Source organism: Tenrec ecaudatus, chromosome 9, assembly GCF_050624435.1.
Source record: "Tenrec ecaudatus isolate mTenEca1 chromosome 9, mTenEca1.hap1, whole genome shotgun sequence".
Taxonomy (NCBI): domain Eukaryota; kingdom Metazoa; phylum Chordata; class Mammalia; order Afrosoricida; family Tenrecidae; genus Tenrec; species Tenrec ecaudatus.
In genome coordinates this window covers 111,448,041-111,472,874 of record NC_134538.1, presented here as the reverse complement: position 1 = coordinate 111,472,874, position 24,834 = coordinate 111,448,041, and the positions used below count along the sequence as shown (strand labels likewise).

General features: G+C 41.0%; 1 protein-coding gene across 1 annotated transcript in view; it reads right to left on the bottom strand.

The window, feature by feature from the left end:
- ABCB4 (ATP binding cassette subfamily B member 4) overlaps positions 1–24,834 on the bottom strand; it is a 96,021-nt gene that overhangs the window by 48,593 nt on the left and 22,594 nt on the right. Inside the window, exons 9-14 of the mRNA XM_075558461.1 lie at positions 23,434–23,605; positions 20,870–20,983; positions 14,279–14,389; positions 13,789–13,914; positions 5,546–5,749; positions 5,024–5,194 (exon numbers count right to left, since the gene is read on the bottom strand). Coding sequence (XP_075414576.1) covers positions 5,024–5,194; positions 5,546–5,749; positions 13,789–13,914; positions 14,279–14,389; positions 20,870–20,983; positions 23,434–23,605 — 898 coding nt within the window. The remainder of the gene's footprint in view (positions 1–5,023; positions 5,195–5,545; positions 5,750–13,788; positions 13,915–14,278; positions 14,390–20,869; positions 20,984–23,433; positions 23,606–24,834) is intronic.

The window sequence follows — 24,834 nt, the reverse complement described above, 5'->3', positions numbered from 1 at the left end:
ATAGACACAATGGAATACTACAAATCCCTAAAAAATAGTGATGAAAAGATAAAATATTCCATGGTGTAATGGTAAGCACTCTGGATTCTGAAAAGATAAAACACCTCATCTCATGGAAAGAGTAAGAGGATATTATGCTGAGTGAAGTTAGTCAAGTGCAAAAGGTCAAGTACAACATGAGTCTACTGAGGTTAGTTCAAACATCAGAACGGGCATAAGGGAAAATATGCACAACACACAATCCCCGGGCTGAGGACCAGATACTCTGGCATGAGCCAGACCGGATCCAATGATTCATACATCATCAGGAAGAGATGCAGATAGCACCTGCGCTGAAAGGCATCCCCCTCCTCCCCTTTCATATGCCTTTAAGGCCAACAGAGGGATGAGGGAATAAAAATGACAGCAATGGGGGGTCAGGACAATAACCTACCCAAGGGGAGGGTATTGTTCATATTTCCGCAGGAAAAGGAAAGCAAGAGTAGACCTCATTCTGGATTGCCAATCCTTGAGGGTGATGTTCCTGCTCGGAGCAGCTCCTTCTCCAAGATGACTACAGGGCCTGCCTTAGCTCGAGATAGAACATCCTCTCCCTAGATGCCAACACTACAGAGGCTGGCCTTGAAGATACAGTGTGGAGAGTGGGGGCAAACAAAGAGGGGAATGCAGCAGACCAGTGAAGGGAGGGAAGCTACGAAGTCCCTGAGGAAGCCTGATTGTAGACTTCTGACTGGGTTGGCGGGGCAGGGGAGGAGGGAAAGGTCAAGCACTTGGCACCTCATCTTAACTGGTTGGGGGTTACTCACCAGGGCCACACTAAAAGTCTAAAGATCAGATGGAGTGGGGAGAACTATACTGCTCCATCCCTGACTAGAGGAACAGCAACGGGGAATTTTAGGAATGGAGCCTTTCAGACACAAATGCTGAAGACTCAAAGGGTGTTTGTGTTATTAGGTAAATGGGTCCCAGGATATCGAACCTGGGGACTGGACTGATGGGTTATAACATGTCCTTTTCGCTATTTATCAGAGACACATTCATCTGCTCTGTGTCAGGATAGTTGTTAGACCTGGGATATTTGTATGGTCTCTCTTTCTCCTTTTTTTGGGGGGGGGGGTTGGTGTTTGTTTTTCAATTAATTATTTCATTGGGGACCTCTTACAAATCCTGTAACAATCCATCATTCAATAGCATTAAGCACACCTGTATATATGTTGCCATCAACATTTCCAAAACAATATTTTTTTACTTGAGCCCTTGGTATCAGCTCCACTTTTTTGCCCCCTCCCTGCCTCGCCCTCCTATTGTGGAGATAGAAATAGGTTCTATTTCTATTAGGAGAGAGAAGGAGTGCACATAATTAATTAACCACAATAAATTGGTGCCACACAGAGGGATTAACCACTCATGTGACTAAAGGATATATGAAATGAAAATATGATTCTTTAGGGCAAGAATAATGGTATATATGATAGTAATATGTTCTTATTATCCTCACAGATAAAACAATACATTGATAAACCCCAAAGCATTAATTAATTACAGCTTACAGCACACAGATAGTGTATTTACATAGGATTCAGGTATAAATTCTCCGGAGGAAAATTCAGTTCATAGGGTTACTCCCTAAAACTGTAAGAGGTATTTTAGATAGAACTTACTAAGGAAACTGTTTATTTTACTATTAAACTTTCTTAAATCAAACATATTTTTAAGTAGTCAAAACTCATTTATGGGGCCGGCCCCAATCCCAACTACGTGGACACCTGCCCTTCCCCCCAGAAGAATTTATTTCAGAGGACAGCACTGAATCTCTAATTCTGGGAGAGGGACATGTCTGATCAGAGCACACAGGAGCAAATGAAGAGGGAGGAAGAGAAAGTGGAGCACATCCTGGCCCACCAAGCCTTGAGAATGATATTCCTGCTCAGAGCAGGCAGTCCACAGAGAAGACCATATGGCCGGCCCCACTAAGAGACATGACATCCCTCACTGACCCATAGCCCTACAGGGGACAACACTGGGGACACAATGTGGGAATTGTGCCCGATCTGATCCCACCACACCAAGACAAAACACTAAGGGCAAGCAACAGAACAGCAAGGGGAACAGAGTAACAAAGTCCCGACGGAATACCAAAAATAGACTTTGGGGCCAGGGCATGGCACCCCATCAGACTCAACCAGATAAAACTCCTAAAGGCCAACAAACTGTCCTTGAACTAACTACAGGCTTTTCTTTTTGTTGCTGTTATTGTTTTGTCATTAGCTTTTTATTGTTGTTGTTTTGTTTTCTTTTATTGCTTGGTTTTGCTTTGTCTTGTTTTTGTGCATGCTATTATCTCTGCAAGTCTGTCTAAATAAGATAGGCTGGATGAACAATCTGGAGGAGAAAACAACAGGACCGACAGTCCTGCGGGGACAAGGGAGAGGTGGGGGGAAAGGAAGTGGTGTTAACAAACCCAGGGGCAACAAGTGATCCAAATCGGTGGTGAGGAGTGTGTAGGAGGCCTGGTAGGGTGTGACCAAGGGTAATGTAACCAAGAGGAATTACTGAAACCCAAATGAAGGCTGAGCATGACAGTGGAAAGTCAAAGGACAAGAGGAAAGTCAAAGGAAATAGAGGAAAGAGCTAGGAGGCAAAGGGCATTTATAGAGGTCTAAATAAAGGCATGTATATATGTAAATATATATATGGATGGGGAAATAGATCTATGTGCATATATTTAATAGATTTAGTATTAAGGTATCAGAAGGACATTGGGCCTCGACTCAAGTACTCCCTCAATGCAAGAATACTTTGTTCTATTAAACTGGCATTCCATGATGTTCACCTTCCCAACACGATCACTGAAGACAAATGTGTGCATGAGCAAATGTGGTGAAGAAAGCGGATGGAGCCCGGCTATCAAAGGATATAGCATCTGGGGTCTTAAAGGCTTGAAGGTAGTAAACAAGTGGCCATCTAGTTCAGAAGCAACAAAACCCGCATGGAAGAAGCACACCAGCCTGTGTGATAACGAGGTGTCAAAGGGATCAGCTATCAGGCATCAAAGAACAAAAAATCATATCATTGTGAATGAGGGGGAGTGCAGAGTGGGGACCCAAGACCCATCTGTAGGCAACTGGACATCCCCTTAGAAGGGTCATGGGGAGGAGATGAGCCAGGCAGGGTGCGATGTAGCAATGATAAAACATACAACTTTTCTCTAGTTCCTAAATGCTTTCTCCCCACCCCACCCCACTATAATGATCCCAACTCTACCTTACAAATCTGGCTAGACCAGAAGATGTACACTGGTACAGATAGAAACTGGAACCACAGGGAATCCAGGATGGATTCCGGCAGGGTAGAGGGAGGGTGGGGTGGAAAGGGGGAACTAATTACAAGGATCTACATATAATCCCCTCCCTGGGGGACGGACAACACAATAGTGGGTGAAGGGAGACATTGGACAGTGTAAGATATAACAAAATAATAATAATTTGTAAATTATCAAGTGTTCATGAGGGAGGGGGCAGCTAGGAGGGAGGAGGAAAATGAGGAGCTGACACCAAGGGCTCAAGTAGAAAGCCAATGTTTTGAGAAAGATGAGGGCAACAAATGTACAAATGTGCTTGACATACAATGGGTGTATGTGATAAGAGTTATATGAGTCCCCAATAAAATGATAAAAACTCATTTATATGGCATCACCTGATTCCATTTTTATTATGTGTTATTATAAATGTTATAGAACAGGCATTAAGAAATAGGCGTAATAAGATTCTTTCTCTAAAACTTCAACTTAAGTGAAGATGCTAGTGACTAACTTCTAACATCTGAGACAAATATAGGAGCTAAGTTCCTTTAAAATACATTGGTTATCTATATGTTTAGACAACTTCATAAACACACAAATTGAACTTTTTCCCCCTGAAAAGCATCCATTCAATTTCCTGAATAAAGATATTACTTCCTACACAATAGGGTGAGCATTTTGAGCTATTTTCCAGGCAGATAAGTGCATAGGTAACCAGGTTTTTCTTGGTATATTTTAACAAAATTAGTTTTGAGTAAAGCAACAGCCTATTTCCACGAAGGTAAAGCTAAATGTCTCATCAAACAGATCTAGTGCTATGGATTGAATGCTGTCTCACAAAAATGTGTCGTAAGTCCCATTTGAAGTGTCTCCTTTGCTATGTGAATGAGACCATTTTAGTGGAGGTTGTGTGTTAAGCCATTTTCTTTTGAGACATAAAATCCAGATAAACCGCAGAGAAGAAAGCACAGAAGGGGGAGATGGGAGCCACGCCGCATGAAGCTCTCAAAGAAAACGAGGAACAGAAGCTACGACACGACAAGGACCTTCACCTAGAGCTCCCGAGGACTAGTGCCCTGAATTCAGAGACCCAGCCTCCTAAACCAAGAAACTCCTAACTGCTAAACCCCAGACTAAGAACGGACAATGAAGACGCACTCAGCTCCCCGCTTCGCAGGAAGGAGCCACTGAGCGCCTTGTGCGTATTCTGATACAGTGTCATATTCCGAATGGAAGCAGACAGTGCCAAAGGATGGGCTGGAGGGCACTCAAAATGTGCTTGGGAAAGTGGAAGGTCCTCAAGGACACGGACTGGCACAGTGGCCGCCCCAATGTCAGGCGCAGGAACAATTGTGAGGCCGGCGCGGGGCTGGGCGGCGTTTCACTGTTGTGCGCGGGGTCGCTTTGGGCAGAAAGATTCAATGGCACCTAACAGCAACCACAAACTAAGAAACTACAATGTCTGTCCATTAAAGCTACACACTTGTGGTATTTCTGTTACAGCAGCACGAAGAATCCAAGACGCCAAATCAAGCCGGGAGAGACCATCCACCTCTCTCCACCGTATGACATATCAGGAAGGAGAAATACACAAAGCTTCACGAAGTAGCTTTATCTGCCCCCAATTTCACGTTTTCCAAATCAAGACTCAGAAAAGCAACAGACAGAATCTTCGCTCACATTTCAATTTGCTGGCCCGTCATGTGTTTGTGGTCCACTGACCTTGTCCAGGGCAGCCTGTACCTCAGCCTCACTCTCCGTGTCCAAGGCGGAGGTGGCCTCGTCCAGCAGGAGGATCTTGGGATTGCGGACCAGGGCTCTCGCGATGGCGATTCTCTGTTTCTGCCCGCCACTCAGCTGGGCCCCTCTGTCCCCCACCAGCGTGTCAAACTTCTACAAGAACAAATAAACAAACCCACAAAGAAGATCTTGTAATAGTTTACATGGAAAAGGCCTGTATTGTTTCAGGAAGATAACATGTAGTTCAGTTTGATGGCTATAATGAATCATAAATTAGAATAAATCCATGCTGAATTGTGAAAGCTAATGGTATGCTTTGAATACAATTGTATATGAGTCACATACCAAGTCATACACCTTACATGTCAGGCTGAATAATTACAGGAACTTCCTCAGCAACGTTGGACAACTCCTCAAACATTAGCCTGATCTTTCAGGAAAGAACCGGACCCTCTGAGGTGACATTCCAGCTTCGAGGATCTAAGTACGTGATCAGAGGCTTACCTGTGGCAGCTTCATGATAAATTCATAAGCATTGGCTTCTTTGACAGCTTTCTTGATCTCATCCATGGTGACATTTCCACGGCCATAGCGGATATTGTCAGCAATTGTGGTGGAAAACAACACTGGCTCCTGGCTCACCACTCCAATGATTTCCCTTAAGTATCTTACATTAAACGTCCTAATATCTTGCCCATCGATGCTAATCTAGAAGAAAGAAGTATTTTTTTATTAAATATTCTAAACCCCCAGAGAGCTAAAGCATGAGGACTCTTTCAATTTATCAAAACCCAACAAAAATGCTAGCTAATATTTAACTTATTTAAAATTAAAATGACTAATTGGGAATAAGCAGGAAGCTTCAAAACTAAAATTAAAATACTGTGCATTTTCAGATCTTAATTATGTCACCTATGTAGCTTTTTTTCTTAAATGAATTACTATCCATACTCTATAAGGCCTGGCTTAGTGGTTATGCATTGGGCTGCTAATTGACATGTCAGCTGTGTGCAGCCACCAGCTGCTCTTGTGGAGAAAGATGGAGCTTTCTACTCCTGTAACACTTACAGATGACGCCTCTGGTGAGTCCCCTCGGGATATAGACCAGGGATGTGAATAACTTTGCTATTGTACAGAATGCCTTGGAAAGTGGGATATGACAGCTATCACCAGGTTAAAATCCAGCGCCTTCTCATTGGAGTTCCCCTTGGACACATTTTAAAGTTGTCAAGTTTTTAATGTCTTTCTAATTAGGGTTTTGCTCTATTTTATTTTGTTATTGTTGTTGGCTTTGTTTTGTATTTCTGTATGGCTTTTGGTATATGAAGTCCAGGAGGGGTGAGAGAGACCCTAATGGGATTAATGGTTCCTGGGGGATGGTAGGGAAGGTGGCGGGAAAATGAGGAGTGAATAACAAGGAATATAAGAAAAAGAAAATGTTCTAAAACAGGTTGTGGTAATGACGATTGTACACGTCCTTATACGATTGAACTATTGAATTACATGGTATATGGATTAAGTACAATAAAGTTGTTTATTAAAAAAAGGCATAGTGGCTTATATTTGTTTTAATTTGCTTATCTTTATAAGTAGATCTGCACAATCTTGAAGTGCAAATTTATATTATTCTAAAAAGATGTGGACGTTTATGTTCTGCAATGAGTACAGAGGATTGCTTCCATAGAGTTAATTATTTCCTCAAATATTTATTATGATACCCTTCATATTTATCAAAATGTTCTAATTCATTGATTTATTTCATTTTAGCTTTATTAATTTTCATTAGAGAAAGATTTAAGGTAATAATTGAATAATCAACTGTGTCTCTGGGTTTTTTAAACATCCAAATAAAACAGTGGGTTCATAAACAAAAGTGGCGAAGAAAGCTGATGGTGCCCAGCTGTCAAAAGATATAGAATCTGGGGTCCTATAGGCTGGAAGATAAATAAGGGGCCATCTAATTGAGAAACAACAAAGTCCACATGGAAAATGCACAACAGCCTGCGAGATCACAAGGCATGAAGGGATCAGGTATGGGGCATCAAAGACCAAAAAAAAAAAAAAATCATAGCATTGTGAATGAGGGGCAGTGCAGAGTGGGGACCCAAGGCCCATCTGTGGGAAATGGGACATCCCCTTGAAGAAGGGCTACGGGGAGGAGATGAGCCAATCAGGGTACAGTGTAGCAATGATGAAATATACAAATTTCCTCTAGCTTTTGAATGCTTCCTCCCCTCCACTATCATGATCCCAATTCTACCTTACATATCTGCCTGGACTGGAGGATGTACACTGGCACAGACAGGAACTGGAAATACAGGGAAACCAGGACAAATGAACCCCACAGGACCAGTGGTGAGAGTAGCAATATTGGAAGGGTGGAGGGAAGGTGAGGGAAAAAGGGGGAACAGATTAAAAGGTCTACATATAACCTCCTCCCTGGGGGGCAGACAGCAGAGAAGTGGGTGAGGGGAGACATTGGATGGTGTAATATATGACAAAATAATAATAATTTATGAATTATCAAGGGTTCAGGAGGAAGAGGGGGAAAGTGGGGAGTGGGGAGGGAGGGGGAAAAATGATGAGCTGATACCAAGGGCTCAAGCAGAAAACAGAGCTCAAGCAGAAAACAGGTGTTTTGAGAATGATGATGGCAACATATGTACAAATGTGCTTTCCACAATTGATGTATGTATGGATTGTGATGAGTTGTATGAGCCCCTAATAAAATGAAAAAAATCCAAATGAATCAAACAATTTGACCTCATAGATATTTATAAAACTTTCTATCAAATAGCAAAAAAAATACATTCTTCTCCAATGCGCATGGCTCATATTCCAGAGTAGACCACATGCTGGGACATAAAGCAAGCTTGAGAACATTCAAACACATAGAGATCATTCAATCCATCTTCTCTAACCACAGTGCCATTAAGCTGGAAATCAACAATAGAAAGAACAAGTAAAGAAAATAACTTGAAGACTAAACAATTCACTTCATAAAAAGGAATGGGTAATAGTCCAAATAAGAGAGGAAACCTAGGAAACCCCTAGATACTAATGAGAATGATAACACAACATATCGAAACCTAAGGTGCACAATAAAAGTGGTTATCAAGGGACAGTTTATTGCAATAAATGCACACATGAAAAATAGAGGAGAGAACCATGGTCCCCCTCCTCGACACAGTACCTCCAACAATCAGAACAGCATAATCCCTCCAAGAGCAAAATAAAACAAATCATGAAAATAAGAGCAGAAATAAATGAACTGAGAAACAGAAGAACAATGGGGAAAGGTAACTAAGCAAGAAGCTGGTTCTCTGAGAGGATTAACAAAATAGACAAACCGCTAGAAAAAGAAGAAGCAGATGTCATTGTCAAGAATTAGGAATGAAATGGGAAGCCACACAGACCCTACTGAAATAAAAAAGATTAACAACACAGCAATATGAAAGACTTTATGAAAATAAATTCAATAACTTGGAGGACATGGACAAATACCTAGAAAAACACTCACTCCCTAAATTATCGCATATAGGCATTAAGACCCCTAGCAAAAGAAGAAAGAGACAAGGTCATCAAGAAACTCCCAACTGAAGAACGCCCTGGCTTCACAAGAGAATCCTGCCAATCCTACTGAGAAGAGCTGACAGCAATCCTGCACAAGCTCTCCCAGAACATAGAAAGGAACAGCAACTCCCCAACTCATTCTATGAGGCCAGCATCATCCTGATACCAAAACCAGGCAAAGACCCCACAAGACAGACAACTACAGACGTGTATCTCTCAGAACATAGACACAAAAATCCTCAACAAAATCCTGGCCAATAGAATACAACAACATATAAAAAAATTAACACAGCATGACCAAGTGGGACTCATACCAGGGATGCAGGGATGGTTCAGCATTTGCAAAACAATGAACATAATCTACCATATTAAATGACAAGAACCATATGATCATATCAATTGATGAAGAAAAAGCATTTTATAATATTCAATACCCATTCCTAATAAAAACTCTCAAAAAGATAGGATTGGAAGGGGAAATTCTCAATATAATAAAGGCCATCTATGAAAAGCCAACAGCCAATATTCACTCAATGGAGAAAAGCTGAAAACATTTCCACTGAATAAAGGAATGCAACAAGAATATCCCTTATCCCCACTTTTATTCAACATTGTGCTGGAAGTCCTAACCAGTACCATAAGACAATGGCAAGAGATCAAAGGAATACAATTGGGTAAAAAAGAAGTGAAACTTTTGCTATTTGTAGATGATATGTTTTTATATATTCAGAATCCCAAGGTATCCACAGTAAGATGACTGGAAACAATACAGGAATTTGGTAGTGTAGCAGGACACAAAATTAACAAGCAGAAATCAATTGTTATCCTATATACCAGTGATGGGATCATCTAAAAAGGTATCAAGAAAAAAATACCATTGACAGTAGTCACAATACTTAAGAATAAGTACTCTTAAGCAGAAATACTTAAGAATAAACCTAACCAATATGGTAAGCAAGCAGCCATCTAATTGAGAAGCAACAAAGCCCACATGGAAGAAGCACATCAGCCTGTGTGATCACGAGGTGCCAAAGGGATCAGTTATCAGGCATCAAAGAACAAAAAAATCATATCATTGTGTGCTCACCTTTCCAATACGCTTGCTGAAGACAAATGGGTGCATAAGCAAATGTGAAGAAAGCTGATGGTGCCAAGCTATCAAAAGATATAGCATCTGGGGTCTTAAAGGCCTGAAGGTGAACAAGTGGCCATCTACCCAGTTTCCTCGAAAATAAGAGAGTGTCTTATATTAATTTTTGTTCCCAAAGATACGCTAGGCCTTATTTTCAGAAGATGTCTTATTTTTTCATGAAGAAGAATACGGTACACATTTACTGTTTATTGTTTTATTAAAAGAGACCTCGTACTTCCCGTCTGCTTGACTGCGCTGCGGCCAATAGTGAGCTGTGTGGCAGCGCCCGCTGCTAAGGTCCAGAGTCCGGAGTTACGGTAGCTTCGGGGGGCCTTATTTTCTGGGGGATGCCTTATATTTCAGTGAGAGGAAAAACTGTAAGTAAGTCTTATTTTCAGGGGATGTCTTACTTTCGGGGAAACGGGTAGCTCAGAAGCAACAAAACTCACATGGAAGAAGCACACCAGCCCAATTAAAAAAACTGAGAACAACAAATGTTGGAGGAGGTGTGATGAGATAGGAACTCATATCCACTGCAGGTGGGCTTGTAAATATGAGCAGCCACTACGGAAGGCAATATGGTGATACCTAAAATAGATGGAAATTCAACCACCATTTGACTGAGCAATCCCATTACTGGGATTATACCCCCAAAACGTAAGAAACAGATCACGAGCAGACGTTTGCTCCCCATGTTCATCACAGCACAGTTCACAATAGAAAGAAACCGGAAACAGCCTAAATTCCCATCAGTAGAAGAGTGGATAAGAAAACTCTGGTACATACACACAATGGAATACTACGCATCCCTAATAAACAATGATGAAACCATGAAACACCTTGGTGCATGGACAGTGCTGGAAGACATTATGCTGAGTGATGCCAGTCAAGCCCAGAAGGACAATACTGTGTGAGTGCACTGTGGTAGGACAAGCAGCAGAACGGGCACAAGCTCAAGGTCTTCTGGCCAGGAACCAGACAGCCTGGTAAAGAGCTGGACCAGTGCCAATGATCCACACATCATTCGCTCCAGGTAAGTGTGTATAGGTCACTTGGCTAGAGGGCACCTCGTGACAGCTGGGATCAAACAGGCAAGGGAAGTGGGAGGATGCGGTCGCTGAGTGGTAGCCACATGGATCTGGGGTAAGGTCCTCGGGAGAGGACGGAAGCCCTGTCAGAAGGATGAGGCTTACTGATGGGAAGGGCTGCAGGAAGTAGGGAATGGTCAAGTTTAGGGGGAACATAGGTGCATGTCTGTTGTGTGTGGGGGTGACTTCCAGGTGGGGGGGAGAGACTGAGGATTCTCTTAGGAACACCAGGTGGGGAGGGTGTTTAGTGGCATGCAGAGGGTGAGAGAAATGACCTAGGGCATCTGGGGGTCTTCTGGGAACCCAGGCTGGCTGTAGTAGAGCACAAGGACACTGAATTGTGCATGGCATGTTCCAGAAGCTGCACCAGTGAGACCCCATATGGGAACCCCACTGGGTGAACTGGACGCTACTTCAGATGCATTTGTACTCTGAGGACTTAAGTCAGAAAACATATCACGTCTGAGGACGCAGAAGACAGCAGTACCAAGAGCGATGCACTGTTGGTTGGCAAACAAAATCTTGCTCCATCAATGCCCTGTATGCTGTATTATGAGACACATTATTCTGGCAATCCTGTGATGGCCATTCTGTTACATTTGCTTATGCTTGTGTATATTAGGTGTCTCTCAGAGGCGCGCCGCCAATGGGGTCACCCTCTTGAGGCTGTTATTTATTTCACTGTTTCTCGGTAAATGAATCCCAGGGATGTTGAGACTATAGGGAAAGAAAGCATAACAAGGGCTTGGGAGCAGGGGTGGGAGAGATAAGATGATGTCAAGAAGCCCAGGAAGGAGAAGCCCAGAAAATGTTTGGAGACTAAGGATGGAAGCAATTGTACAATTACGTTTGATGTGATTGAATGATAGAATGATATGACAAATGTTTAATTTCCAAGTCACAGAAAATTTAAAAAAACAGCATAGATCTAGGTATGAGTTCTGGGCTCACACTAAATCCTAGCTCCATTTTAAGAACAATTAGTTCTTATATCATGGCCCTGCTCAATACTCACCTTCATGAAATGATCACTGAAGATAAGGGTGCTACAGCAAAGTGTGGTGAAGAAAGTAGATGGTGCCCAACTAACAATCAGAAGTGTCTGGGATCTTAAAGGCTTGTATTTAAAGAAGCAGTCATCTAAGTGAGGAGTCTACTAAGTCCACACACAGGAGAAGCCCACCAGCTTGTGTGATGCAAAGATGAAAATTACAAAATTCAAATATGGTGAAGAAAAAAGTACCAGAGCTAGAATTATTAATACCCAATTTGTGGAAGGCTGTGGAGGACAGTGGAGGCCAAAAACCCATCTGCAGAGTAACCAGTTAGACCGAGCTGCTGGAAGATACGCTCTAGCCAAGGGGCAAGAGTCCTGGACAGACTTACTCTAAGGCAGAGACCATTGTAATCTTGATTTTACTGTATCGAACATGGTACTTGGCCAGTCAACCTCCCTACAGACATGATCTGCAATTGTGCTGGGTGCAAGTATCTCTTAGTTGGCCCGTGAGAGAAGTTTCTTCCCTGGTTTTTTGTTGATGGGGGTCTTCTCCCTCACACGCATTGTTTCTATTTTTTCTTGAGACTAATTTATCTTTACCAGTTTAGTGCGATTTCTTTTCATTGTTTCTGTTGGGTTTCCCAGTGGTGACGCACAGGAGCAGCGGCTGCATGCTGAGAATAACTGATGCAAGGTGTTATGGGGAATACAGGGTTGGGGAATGGGCAATAGGGAGGGAAAGGGGATTTCAGGCGTGGAGAATGAGGGCAGGAGGGAGAGGGAGCACTAGAACTGATCGTGATGGCATAGCTCATATTGAAGACGATTAACCATGGGCTGGGGGTCGGGAGGTAAGACAGATGTGGTGGTGACTGTACAACCTCCTTGATATGATTGAGCGAATGAACGATTCAATTGCATGATATGCAACTTATGTGCAAATAGAACTGTTGGAAATTTTTAAATTAAATTAAATTTTAAAAATCCAGATGTTTTGAAAATATCACTGTCAACAGTTAAATCGCAATGTAAAAAGCAATTTTTTTCTGAATTTGGAATTTCTGAAAACTTTTTCTTTGTGATAATGTGAAAATATAAGTTATCCCACTACTAATAAAATAACAGTAAGAGGTTTTAATACATTCAATAGTATTTTGGTGGGTTCTTTGTAAAAAATACACATTTTACCCAATCCAGACTTGCTTTAAGGAGCTCTAGTCACTTCGTGGATCACACAGTGGGCTTCGGATCACAAGGTTCGCAGTTCTAAACCACCAGCCTCTCGGTGGGAGAAGGATGAGGCATTTTGATCCCACAAAGATGTATAGCTTTGGAGACCCAGAGGCGCTTCTACCCTCTCCCACAGGGTTGCTATGAGTCAGAATTCACTCGATAGCCATGAGTTGAGTGAAATCTTGCTTTAGTAAATGAGAATGGACCTATGTTTCTCGATAGCACTATCATATTTTTCACTAATAAATATTAGTGAATGAACTTTATTAAAATAAATAATTTACTCCTGTATCCTAGAAACATTTGTTTCTGTAATCTCTGTTCTATAGCATTGCCTTTCTATATTTTTGTGTTGCTTTTGACCTTGCAAGCTTATGTTTTCACTAGTGTTGAATTATAATGTATTTTTAATCAGGTAAGGACAATTTCCTACAACTGGGACAATGGAGGAAATCTGAGTATAGACTACGACTCTCAATTCATTGAACTGCCCCCATGGGTTTCTGAGATTAGAACTCTGGTCTAACTTCGGTGGCATTTTATCACCTTGAACACATTGGATACGCCAGCTCAAGGGTGTGAACGCATTTTCCAGATCCGTTGCAATTCCACAGCCCCTTTATCTGAATTCTCTTGTGAATGTATTGCTCAAAAGGCTAGTCTTAAAGGACAAGCTTGTCCTTAGCTTCCCACTCTGGAGTGCTTGAGTCTTCCCACTTACCGTACCCTCATCAGGGTCATACAGCCTCTGGATCAGCTGGACCACAGTGCTTTTGCCACAGCCACTGCTCCCAACCAGGGCCACCGTCTGTCCGTGCCGCACCTTCAGGTTGAGGCCCTTCAAGATCTTTGAGGGCCAAGCGGGGAAAAGGAACAAATGTCACAACCAAGTCCTAAAATGGAGTACTTCAATTCAATGTCAAATTTGAAAAAGTATCAAATATTGGAACATAACTCCAAAAGGAAAAAGCACATAAATATCAAAATAATAAAGACACTTCTCCAAGGGCTCAAGTAGAAAGAAAATGTTATGAAAATGATGGTGGCAACATATGTACAAATGTGCTTGACACAATGAGTGTATGTATGGATTGTGATAAGAGCTGTAAGAGCCCCAATAAAACAATTAAATAAAAAAAGACATTTTCTCATTTTAGATGACTAAGCAATCAATCATAGTTAGGAATTCCTATCAATATTACTTACAGTACCTTGACATTAGCTCGAGATGGGTAAGAAAAATGAACATCATTGAACTCCAAATTCACTTTGATGTTGTCTGGTTTGTGTCCTCTCTCTGAAAAACTGTCAATTTTAGGATTCTAAATAAAACAAAATTCAATGACTATTCCATCATAGGACAAACAATTATATTTTTAAGGAATATAGTTCAGCAAATCTCCCTTCTATAACACAGAACCTGAGGTGAAGACTGAAAATGCATGCGTGTGTTTTGTTTGAGAAAATATTATTTTTTTGGAAGTAGGCTTTTCATTTAAGTTTTACAAGGCACCTGTTAGTTCCATTTCATATAATAGTTCACTTTGAGTGTGTTCTCAGAAATCTTCTAAAGGTCAAAAATGCATTTTTAATTTACTGAAAAAGCAAAAACCTTCTGTAATTGACATAGCCAAGATTCAGCACTTAATGAAAACCAGCTTCGTCCTAGAGAATGAATTGAGAGGGAAAGGTTGAACAATTAATTGTATGCAAATTATTGAAGTAGAGGTAAACTTTCAATAGATTCAGGAGCTGAACAATTTTCTCAAGACTTGGGTCAATAAAACGGGAAGTTTTCTTGGATCAAATCATCACATATTAATAACCCATCTTGCATTTTATCCGTATAAATTCAGAATCAGATATTAAAACCTGTTTAATTTATTAAATATTGTCAAATCAAAATCATATTAAGTATGTGGACGCATACATGGATGGGGAGGCAACACACAGAAAATATACTATCAATTTTGTTCCCATCCATCATTTACCTCTCCACATCCCTAAGTATTGTGGTTTGGTGTCATTGAGTTGGTGCAGACCCACAGCTACCCTGTGCACAGCAGAATGAAACACCAACCAGCTCTGTACCCTCCTCACAACTGTTATGTTTGAGCACCTTGTTGCAGCCACTGTATCAATCCATCTTGTCAAGGGTCTTCCTCGTTTTCTTTGCCCTCTGCTTTCCCGGGCATGATGTCCTTCTCCAGGAACTGGTCTCTACTGATAACATGTCCAAAATACATGGGACAAAGTCTTGTCATCCTTGCCTCTTGGAGCATTTTGACTGTGCTTCTTCCAAGACAACTTTGTTTGTTCTTTTGGCAATCCATTGTACTTTCAATATTCACCAGCATCATCCTTCAAATGCACCGATTCTTCTTTGGTCTTCCTTATTCAATATTCAACTTTCACATGCATATAGGGCGATTGGAAATACCATGGCTTGAGTCAGGTGTATCTTACTCCTCAAAGTAACCATCTTGCTCTTCCACACTTTAAAGAGAGCTGGTGCGGCAGTTACTCAAGGCAATGCGCTGTTTGGTCTCTCAACTGCTACGTCCGCCCACACTGATTGTGGGTCCAAGCAAGATGAAATCCTTGACCAACTCAATCTTTTCTCATGAGATTATTCATTAGTTAACTTGTGAAGATTTTTGTTTTCATTACATTAAGTTGCAGTCCACATTGAAGGCTGCAATCCTTGATCTTCATCAGCAAGTGCTTCAAGTCCTCCTCACTTTCAGCAAGCATATTCAGGTTGTTAAGAAGCCTGCCTCCAATCCTGATGTGTTCTTTTGCATATAATCCAGTCCATTTCAGTTCACGAACACCGAGTGTTCCATTGATGTCTTCCATTTCATTTTTCACAACTTCCAATTTTCCTGGATTCATACTTCATACAAATTCCAATAATTAATAGATGTTTTTTGAAGCTGTTTTTTTTTTACTTGAGTTGTGCCCCATTAGCAGATGAAGATCCCAAAGACTCCATTACCACGGACTTTACTCCATTCATGTCACCATGGTTAATGCTACTTTAAGAAAGCAGGTCCTCCTCAGTCACATTTCTAGTGCCTTCTGAATCCAGAAGCCCCTCATCCAGCACTGTCTTTGACAATGCTGTATTTCCATTCATTAGGCCTTCGGCATCTGACAATATTTCCAGTGGGCAGCATATTGCTTCTTAATAATAGTAATGTTTAAGAACCAGAACAACCAAAACCCAGAAAACAACCAATGCTGTAGGGAATATGGAGAGGTTGGAACTCTCATGCATGGTTGGTGGGATTATAAAATGCTCTATCATGGAAAATAGTATGGGGGGTCCCTTAAGAATTAGAAATAGAGGTGCCATATAATATAGAAATCCCACTACTAGGAATATATCCTACAGAAATAAGAGCCATGACACAAATAGACATATCCACACCCATGTCTATTGCTATATTGTTTTCAGTCACAAAGAGATGGAAACCACCAAAGTGGCCATCAAAGGGTGAAGCGATAAACAAACTATGTTTTATACACATAATGGACTACTACACAGTATTAAAGAATAACCATGAGTCCATACAACCTAACATAGAGGAACCTGGAGGATGTTAAACTAAATGAAGGATGTCAATCACAAAAATACAAATATTGTATTAAGCCATTGTTGTAAAAGGTCATGAAAAGGTGTATGCATGAAAAGAAATATTCTATGGTGATTAACCAGGGATGGGGGAGCAAAGAAGAGAAAGCACTAACTAGAGAGTACACATGTATAACTTGGGTGAAGAGAAAGGAAATAGACAATAAGGGAGGCTCAACATAAGATGACCAAGGCAGAGGAGGACACTGGTAGGTATACAAGAGTAAAAGGCAATAATGACAAATAATATTGAATACAAAATCCTGAAATAACAGTAATAAGAAGCAATAATTTAAGATATGCAAACTGAACAACGTGGGATGGCATACAGGCAAACACCCACAATCATACATAGTATTGGCAAAGTGCGTTTTGTACATACATATTTGTATGTGCTATAAAAATATCCACTAGCATAGAGAGCACACAGGGACATTATGGCCACTTATGAGTCACTGGCCTCAGGAACTTAGGACCATGGTCTCTAGGATATCTACTAGGTCAATTGGCATAACAATCCAAAAAAACAATGCTTGACATCCTCCTTTCAGGAGTAGCTACTGAGGTCTTAAAAGCTTTGAGGGGCCTCTAAGATACAGCTATTTTTCTCTTCTGCAAGGAGTAAATAACAGCGGGGAGAACTAAGGAACCAGTGAAACAGTCCAGAGGATGAATGGACCACAGTGTCCACATCTTCCCCTCGCCTGAAGAACTAGATTGTGCCTGCTGCCATTATCAAATGCTCTGAGACCACCACAGCAGGCCCGGGACAGAGTGGGAGAAAAACACAGAACAAAATGCAAAACTCATAAGCAAGACCCAACTCAGTGCTCTGGCTGGAGGGACCCCCAAGTCTATTGACAGTTAGACACCCTTCCAACCTGAAGCCGAGCGAGTCCGCAAGTCTGCTCCAAACCCCAACAAAGAACGTGCTTCCGAGCACAGCCAAACGTGCAAGACGGATCGTGAGCCTCTGCCCCAAAGTACAGTTCAGAGGGCTGCCGAGGACAGAAGAGACGGGCAAACGGAGACAGGAGCCCAGAGAAGACATGAGAAGGGTGCTGTTTCATGGGAGGAATTGCAAGCAATGCCCTGAAATAAAATGTGTGTGCATTTTTTCATGGGAAACTAATTTGCCCTTAAAATTTTCACACAGCAAAAAGTTCAAAATCAATAGCAACAAATAGCACCTCTTTCAGTAGCTACTCATTACCCAATTCCAAATCTTCCCACATTTAGGTATCTGTTAGAGTAGGCTCTTGGCAACAAATTATGTCTTCGTTATCTAGCGTTGCTTCAGCAGAAATAACACAAGTCGATGGCCTTAACAAATGGAAATTGAATTGCTGACAGTTTGTCGTTGTGGGTAAGTGCCACCTAGTAAGCTCCCAGTCACAGTGACCCCATAAACGACGGAACAAAACACTGCCAGGCCTGTACCATCCTCACAGGTGTTACGTTTGGGCCATTGTTGCACTCCTGTGTCAGCCCATTTCATCGAGAGTCTTCCTGTACGTCACCAAGAAGGATGTCACACTGAAGTGGCCTTTTCCAGGAACTGGTCCTCGTGGTGCTGGGTCACAACTTCGGCTGCCATCTGCAAAGTCAGCCATTGAGAAACACCAGCCGTGTTTTTCAACGGCTGAAAAGATGGCGCCTCCTGCTCCTGCAGAGTGACAGTCACGATCAGCCAGGACAGACTCCATGGCAGTGAGTTTGGCTTTTTTGTTCTTTTTTTTTTTTTTTTTGGTTTGGTCACTCCCGATAACATGCCCTAAGGACGTAAGGTGAAGTCTCACATCCTGGTAAGGGTCATTCTGGCTGTATTTATCCAAGATATATGTCTGTTCTTCTGGCAGCCCACGGTACTTTCAATATTCTTTGCCCAAACCACAATTCAGATGGATCGATTTTTCTCCAATCTTTCCTTGTTCACTGTCCAGCATTCACATGCCTGTGCAGTGACTGGAAACACCCAGATTGGGTCAGGTGCACCTTAATCCTCCAAGTGACCCCACTCTTCTTTAAAATCTTTAAAAGGTCCCGTGAAGCAGGCTTGTCCGACGCATATGTAGTTCCCTTTCTTCACTGCTGCGTCCACTGGCATTGCTTGTGGACCAGCAAATAGAACCCTTACCAGCTTCGGTATCTTCTCCTTTTATCATCATGTTGCCCACTGGTCCAGTTGTGAAGATTTGTTTCCTGACCCTCGAGTTGTAAGCTGCAACGAAAGCTGTCGTCTTTTCTCTTCCTCAGTAAGTGCTGCCAGTCTTCCTCACGGCCAGCAGAGCCTTCCACAATGCCTATTGCCACATTCTTCTCTGTATAGTCCAATATGGTGGACTACGTTCTCAGAATACAGACGGAGTCGTTATGATAAAAGGCTACGACCCTCACACACACCCTTCTTGACTTTACACCACGCAGTATTGCCTATTCATGTGCGGTTCCCGTGTGAGCACAATTCCGTTTTCTCATCGCTACCCACACTGATGGAGTGTTATCACCCACAGAATCAAATGCCTCTGTGTAGTCGATCTTTAAAAGGCAGACATATTTATGATGTCCTATGCTTGTAGCCAAGCTCTACCTGACATCATTAATGATGCCTCTCATTCAATGTCCCCTTCTGAATCAAGCTTCAACTTCTGGCAGCTCTCTGTGGATGTACTGCTGCAATCACGTTTGAATTATGTTTAGCAAAGTTTTACTTGTATGTGATATGAATCGTATTGTTGGAGAAATCCCCCATTCGTTTGGGTCACCTTTCTTTGGAATATGCACAAATATAGATCTCTTTCAGTTGGTTGGCCAGGTAGCTGTGTTCCAAATTGGTATTTCATCAAGTCCTGGAGTCAGTGTAGCTTGGACTTCCCTCAGTACCATTTCTTCTTCATCGTGTGCTCTCGCTTCAACTGGTTGAATGTCGATCTGTTCTTTTGGTTACAAGGACACTGTGTCTTCTATCTTTTTCGGATACTTCCTGCATCATTCAACAGTTGGCCTAGAGAACCTTTCGATATTATAACTTGATGCCTGAATTTTTTCTTCTGTTATTTCCACTTGAGATATGCTGAGCACATTCTTCCCTTTGGTGCTGTGACTCCAGGCATTTGAACATTTCATCATGACAGGTGACTGTGTCTTCTGGAGGTGCCTTTTGAAATTTTCCGTTCAGGTCTTTTACTTTATCATTTCTTCCATTTGCTTTAGCCACTCTACATTCTAGACAAAATTTAAGAATCTCTTCTGATATCCTCTGTGGTCCTTTATTTCTTGTCCTTTTAAATGGCCTTTTGCTTTTTTCTTGTATGGTGCTCTTTGGTCATTAGTGTGCAATGCATCAAATCTGTTCTTGACACAGTCTCTTAAGTCAGGGGGGATAAATGTGAAATTGTATTTTGTTTTTTTGCACGCTTGTTTGCATTTTCTTCACTTTCAACCCGTTCCTGAGTATAAGCAATTTAAGAGACTGTAAGTGAAAGAAGGGGTAAGTGCAGGAAGCAATGCATCTGACGTCAGCGTGGCATTTCTAGTGGAAGGCCCTCTCCTGTCCACTCTGGGGAAAATTCCTGTCTCCGTTTAACATCTGTGGTTAAGATTAATTTCTTAATCTCCATGTGTCTGGGCATCAATTTCCCCCAAAGTCGAGGAGGCTGACAGACATATAGGGATCCTAGGCCCAAAGGATAAGCTTCATTCTTAGCTCGTCTTTCTTGGTGGTAGCAGAGCCTTCCCTCTCTGCTGGTTTCTCTCCCCATTTATCTCTTGTTGGATAAGAAGTGACACAGGCCACACCCCAGGGAAAATTCCCCTTCCATCAGGTCAGGGCTGTGACCTGAGTTCAGGTGTTGCATCCCACCCTCAGCCAGTTATAACTGATTTGCTGATCACAACACTTGATGTCATGTTTGTATCACTACATAACTGCTAAATCACTTCATTAAAAGATTGCCAGTCCTCTAAGAATCGTGGCCCAACCAACTTGGCACATATTTTGGGGGGACATAGTTCAATCTATGAGAAGGCATTTTGTCTCATCCACTACTAAGGAAGTCATTTGTTTAATTTTGAAAAATTACATTGCATGTGATATGTAATCTAAAGGTAGATTTAATTATCCATGCATCAAAGACTTTTGGCGTTGAAATAATAAGTGACTTACGTGATCAATTACATCAAAGATCACATATGCTGCTCCTCTCGCATTGGCAAAAGCATCGATACAAGGAGCAGCCTGGCCAACACTGAAAGCTCCGATGAGAATTGAAAAAAAGACCTGAGGGAAAGAACAAGGGGAAGAACAGTCAGACACATTCTGGTGCCTCTGTGACATAAATATGGGGGGTACTCCCCCCAAAATAGAGGTTTTTTTCAAAGCTATGTTTTCATTTTTTTTTACAAAACAACCATATCACCATTATACTTGACACATTTGTCAAATATGCGATTCCATTCTTGTCAACATTTTTCAAACTTATCTGTTTGGATGGCTGACAGCACCTCCCTCATTTTTTTCTTCACCTCTTTTACATCGTCAAATTGCTGTCCTTTCACGCCCCTCTCCATTTGCAGAAACAAAAGGAAGTTGCATGGAACGAGGTCAGGTGAGTAAGGTGTGTGGGACAAGAAAGGCATGTGGGGTTTTTTTGGCCAAAACTGGCTCACTAAGATGGCTGAGTGAGCAGGTGCATTGTCATGGTGGCAAAACCAGCCCCCCATCTGCCACAAAGCAGGCCTTTTTTTATTGCACACTGTTACACAATCTTTTCAGAACCTCTATACAGAAAGTTTGATGAACAGTCTGACCTGGTGGAATAAACTCCCAATGCACTAAGAGTCGACATTTTCATCTGTTTGGGAAGTTGACAGACGTCCAGAATGAGGCTTATCAATTGACTGACATTTCCCCCTTTTTTAAATGAAAAAACCATTCATACACTTGAGTGTTTCCCATAGCGCTGTCCTTGTAAGCTGTTTCTGCAGCTTTTTACATGAGCAGGAAACAAAATTTCACAGCCACATGCTGTTCTCTTAAATCAGCCATCACAAAATAAGAGGTTTGAGTGAAACTGTTTTTATGAAAAAATTCACTGTGACCAGAGAGAACCTTCCCAGACCACACCACTGGATGCACGGACTCAGAGAGAGTTGCTTGATGCTCGCCCAGCAGGGAAAATGTGTGCGCTGAAAGCTCCATCCAGAAGAACTTTTTTCCATTTTGGGTGGGGGGACTCCCTCATATGATTTGCTTAGAACCAAGGATTGAGTTTACACTTTTTCTTTTAAACAACGGTTGCAAAAGAGTAAAATGTATGAGCCTAAAGTAGCACTTAATTACACAAATGGGTTTTGCCAACCTCAAAAATATTTCCCATTTCTCGCTTGCCAAACTATTTGTTGCTCTTCCCTTGAACTTAGACAGGTTAAGAAAGATCTTTTTCACACATATTTTGTTAACTCTGAAAATAATGCCAACAGAGGGAAACTTTTTCCAACCATACTATTATTTCACCTGGTATGATTGTTTTTTTTTTCTCTAACAGTACAAGGAATTAAAGAGAATATTCAAGATGAAACAAGGTGGGAATCTGGATTCTAGATTCTAACCCACTGCCATCAAGCCAAATCCAACTCACAATGACGCTGTGTAGGGTATCTGAAATTGTAAATCTTCATGGGAATAGTCTCATTTTTCTCCCACACAGTAGCTAGTAGGTTTGACCCACTGACCTTGAAGTCGGTTATGGGTTGTTCTGATTTTTACTGACATGAGAAGATGGTCACAAACTATTGTTAGTTTCTTAGAGCTTTAACAGGTAGACATAATATGATACCAGTTTTGAAACAACTTCAACAACAATAGCAAAAGCCTATATTTGCATACATAGAAAATTGTTGCATATTGATGCATGTGGAGGATGTGCACCAATTAGCACTAGGTATATATGAATGATTAGATTATAAATAATTCTAGTTTTAAAAATTTTGTATTCTAATCCCATGTTTAATGAATATATGTCATTGTTACCATTACAAAATGAATATATTCTCTTTGAAATAGTAAACAAATTAACATCCACCATTCAAAATAACTTCTCATCTTATACTTCAGATACCAAATAGTTTATATGAGGAGTCTTAATGGCATAGTGTGCTACCTGTTGGGCAGCTAACTGCAAGGTCAGTAGTTTGAAACCACTTGCTGTTACACGGGAGAAAGATGAGGCTTTCTATTCCTGTCGGGATTTACAGTCTCTGAAACTCACAGGGGCAATTCTGCCCTGTCCTACAGGATCACTATAAGTCTGAATTGACTCAATGACAGTTAGTTTGGCTTGGGAATGTTTTATTTTATGTGAATTTGACATTCATGCATACAATGATTTATCTAAAACACTAATGTCTCTTTTATGTAACTCAACAACAATAGAATGAAGATGCTGGTAATTCATATTCATTCTTCATAAATTCACTCCATTTTAATTTCCATCTGTATTATATATATCAACTGGTCTACTAACATGATATTTTCTTTTCCTTACTCATAATTTTGACTTGTATAGTCAATGCCAGTTTTGCCTATGAGATGAAAACAGTCACCAAAATACAAAAGCCTATAAAAATAACTCACTTTTTTTTGGCAAAGGAGGGACACAAAGGAAAGAAAGGGTAGATGAAGAAATAGCATTTTCTAGTTTTTTCATAAATACTGAGAACACTACTTACTGTCATTGCATTTCCAATAGTATACTCTCTTGATATAACCAGAGTGGATCCATACCAGAAGGCCAATGCATATGATGCATATATTAACAGGAAGGCAATGCCCATGGAAATATTTGCTGAAATCGCTTTCTTAATTCCGATCTTTTTAGCATTTTCTAAATGTTTCTGATATCTACCAGAAAGCGAAAGGAGAAACATTATAATATGAATAATAATCCACAGTCTGTGCCATACTCACCTCCCATGTAGTTGGAGGTTTAAGGAACAAAACCATGAGACCCAGCCTCTTGGGAATTAAACCAATTCAGGATCAGCAAGGACCAGAGCGTTCTGAGCCTTCTCTTTACCGGCCTGGACCCACTCCATCCAACCAAGGTCTCCCTGCCATTCCAGACCTGCATCCTCATCCTGGGGGCATGGAATGGCATTGCCTCATCTTAACAGACAGCATCACAAATCATGGATAATAAAGTGAATGGAGAGAAATAAAGGCAACCAAGAATGGTACTGAAATGCAAACATGTTCTGGGCTTTTCTAACACTTATCTCATTTTCTCTCTTCTAGAAGAAAAAGCAAGTCCTCCCTCTACTGCCCCTGCAGTTGAGAAACAGGGATTTTGCAAGTTCTTGTGCATGACCTTTGACTTATCTATTTTTAATTGGGCTGATCTTCAATGGTAAAGCCAGAGAATAACGTTATACAATGGTCCCTGCTTATGGTTTCTTACTCAGTTTTTCAAGAGTTTAACTTCACATCTGTAAAATGGAGCTAATGATGCCTATCTTGCAAAATGATTACAAGGTTGGTAGATACAGAAAGTAGTTAATATAGCATTTGATACATAATTGGCAAAACTGATCATTTCTATTTCTATTATTATTATTACTGTTATTGTGTTAAATTTCATCTCTCCCTGAGATATTTTTCTCATTGTAGTATCATTTTTTTAGTAGTAATTCAAATTCATATTACTGGTTCTTTGGATTTGATGTAATAATACAACAATGTCTAGAATGTTTCCATTAAATTACAATAGTTTTTAACATCAAATCTCATCTTTCTTGTTAGACTTTGAGAGTATAAAGCTTAATTTTGGCTTCCTGAGATTAAAAATAACAACAACAATGAATAAACAATGAGACTTTTGAGAAAATATCACACAATTAGGGTGCTTCTGTTTCTAACTAAATAAACCAACAACATGACTTTAAAAAAAAGTTTTAACCAAATGAAGCATGAGAATGTAGTTTGAAAGAAAAGAATGTTGCCACCAAACAAGCCTAATTTTTAATCACATACAGCACCCAACTCTTTAGTAAACGTTCCTCAAATGTGGGTGCTTCCCCTGCTCAGCAGAGCTGAGTCTCCGGAGAAAGCCAGCATGCCACGTCTAGAACTGT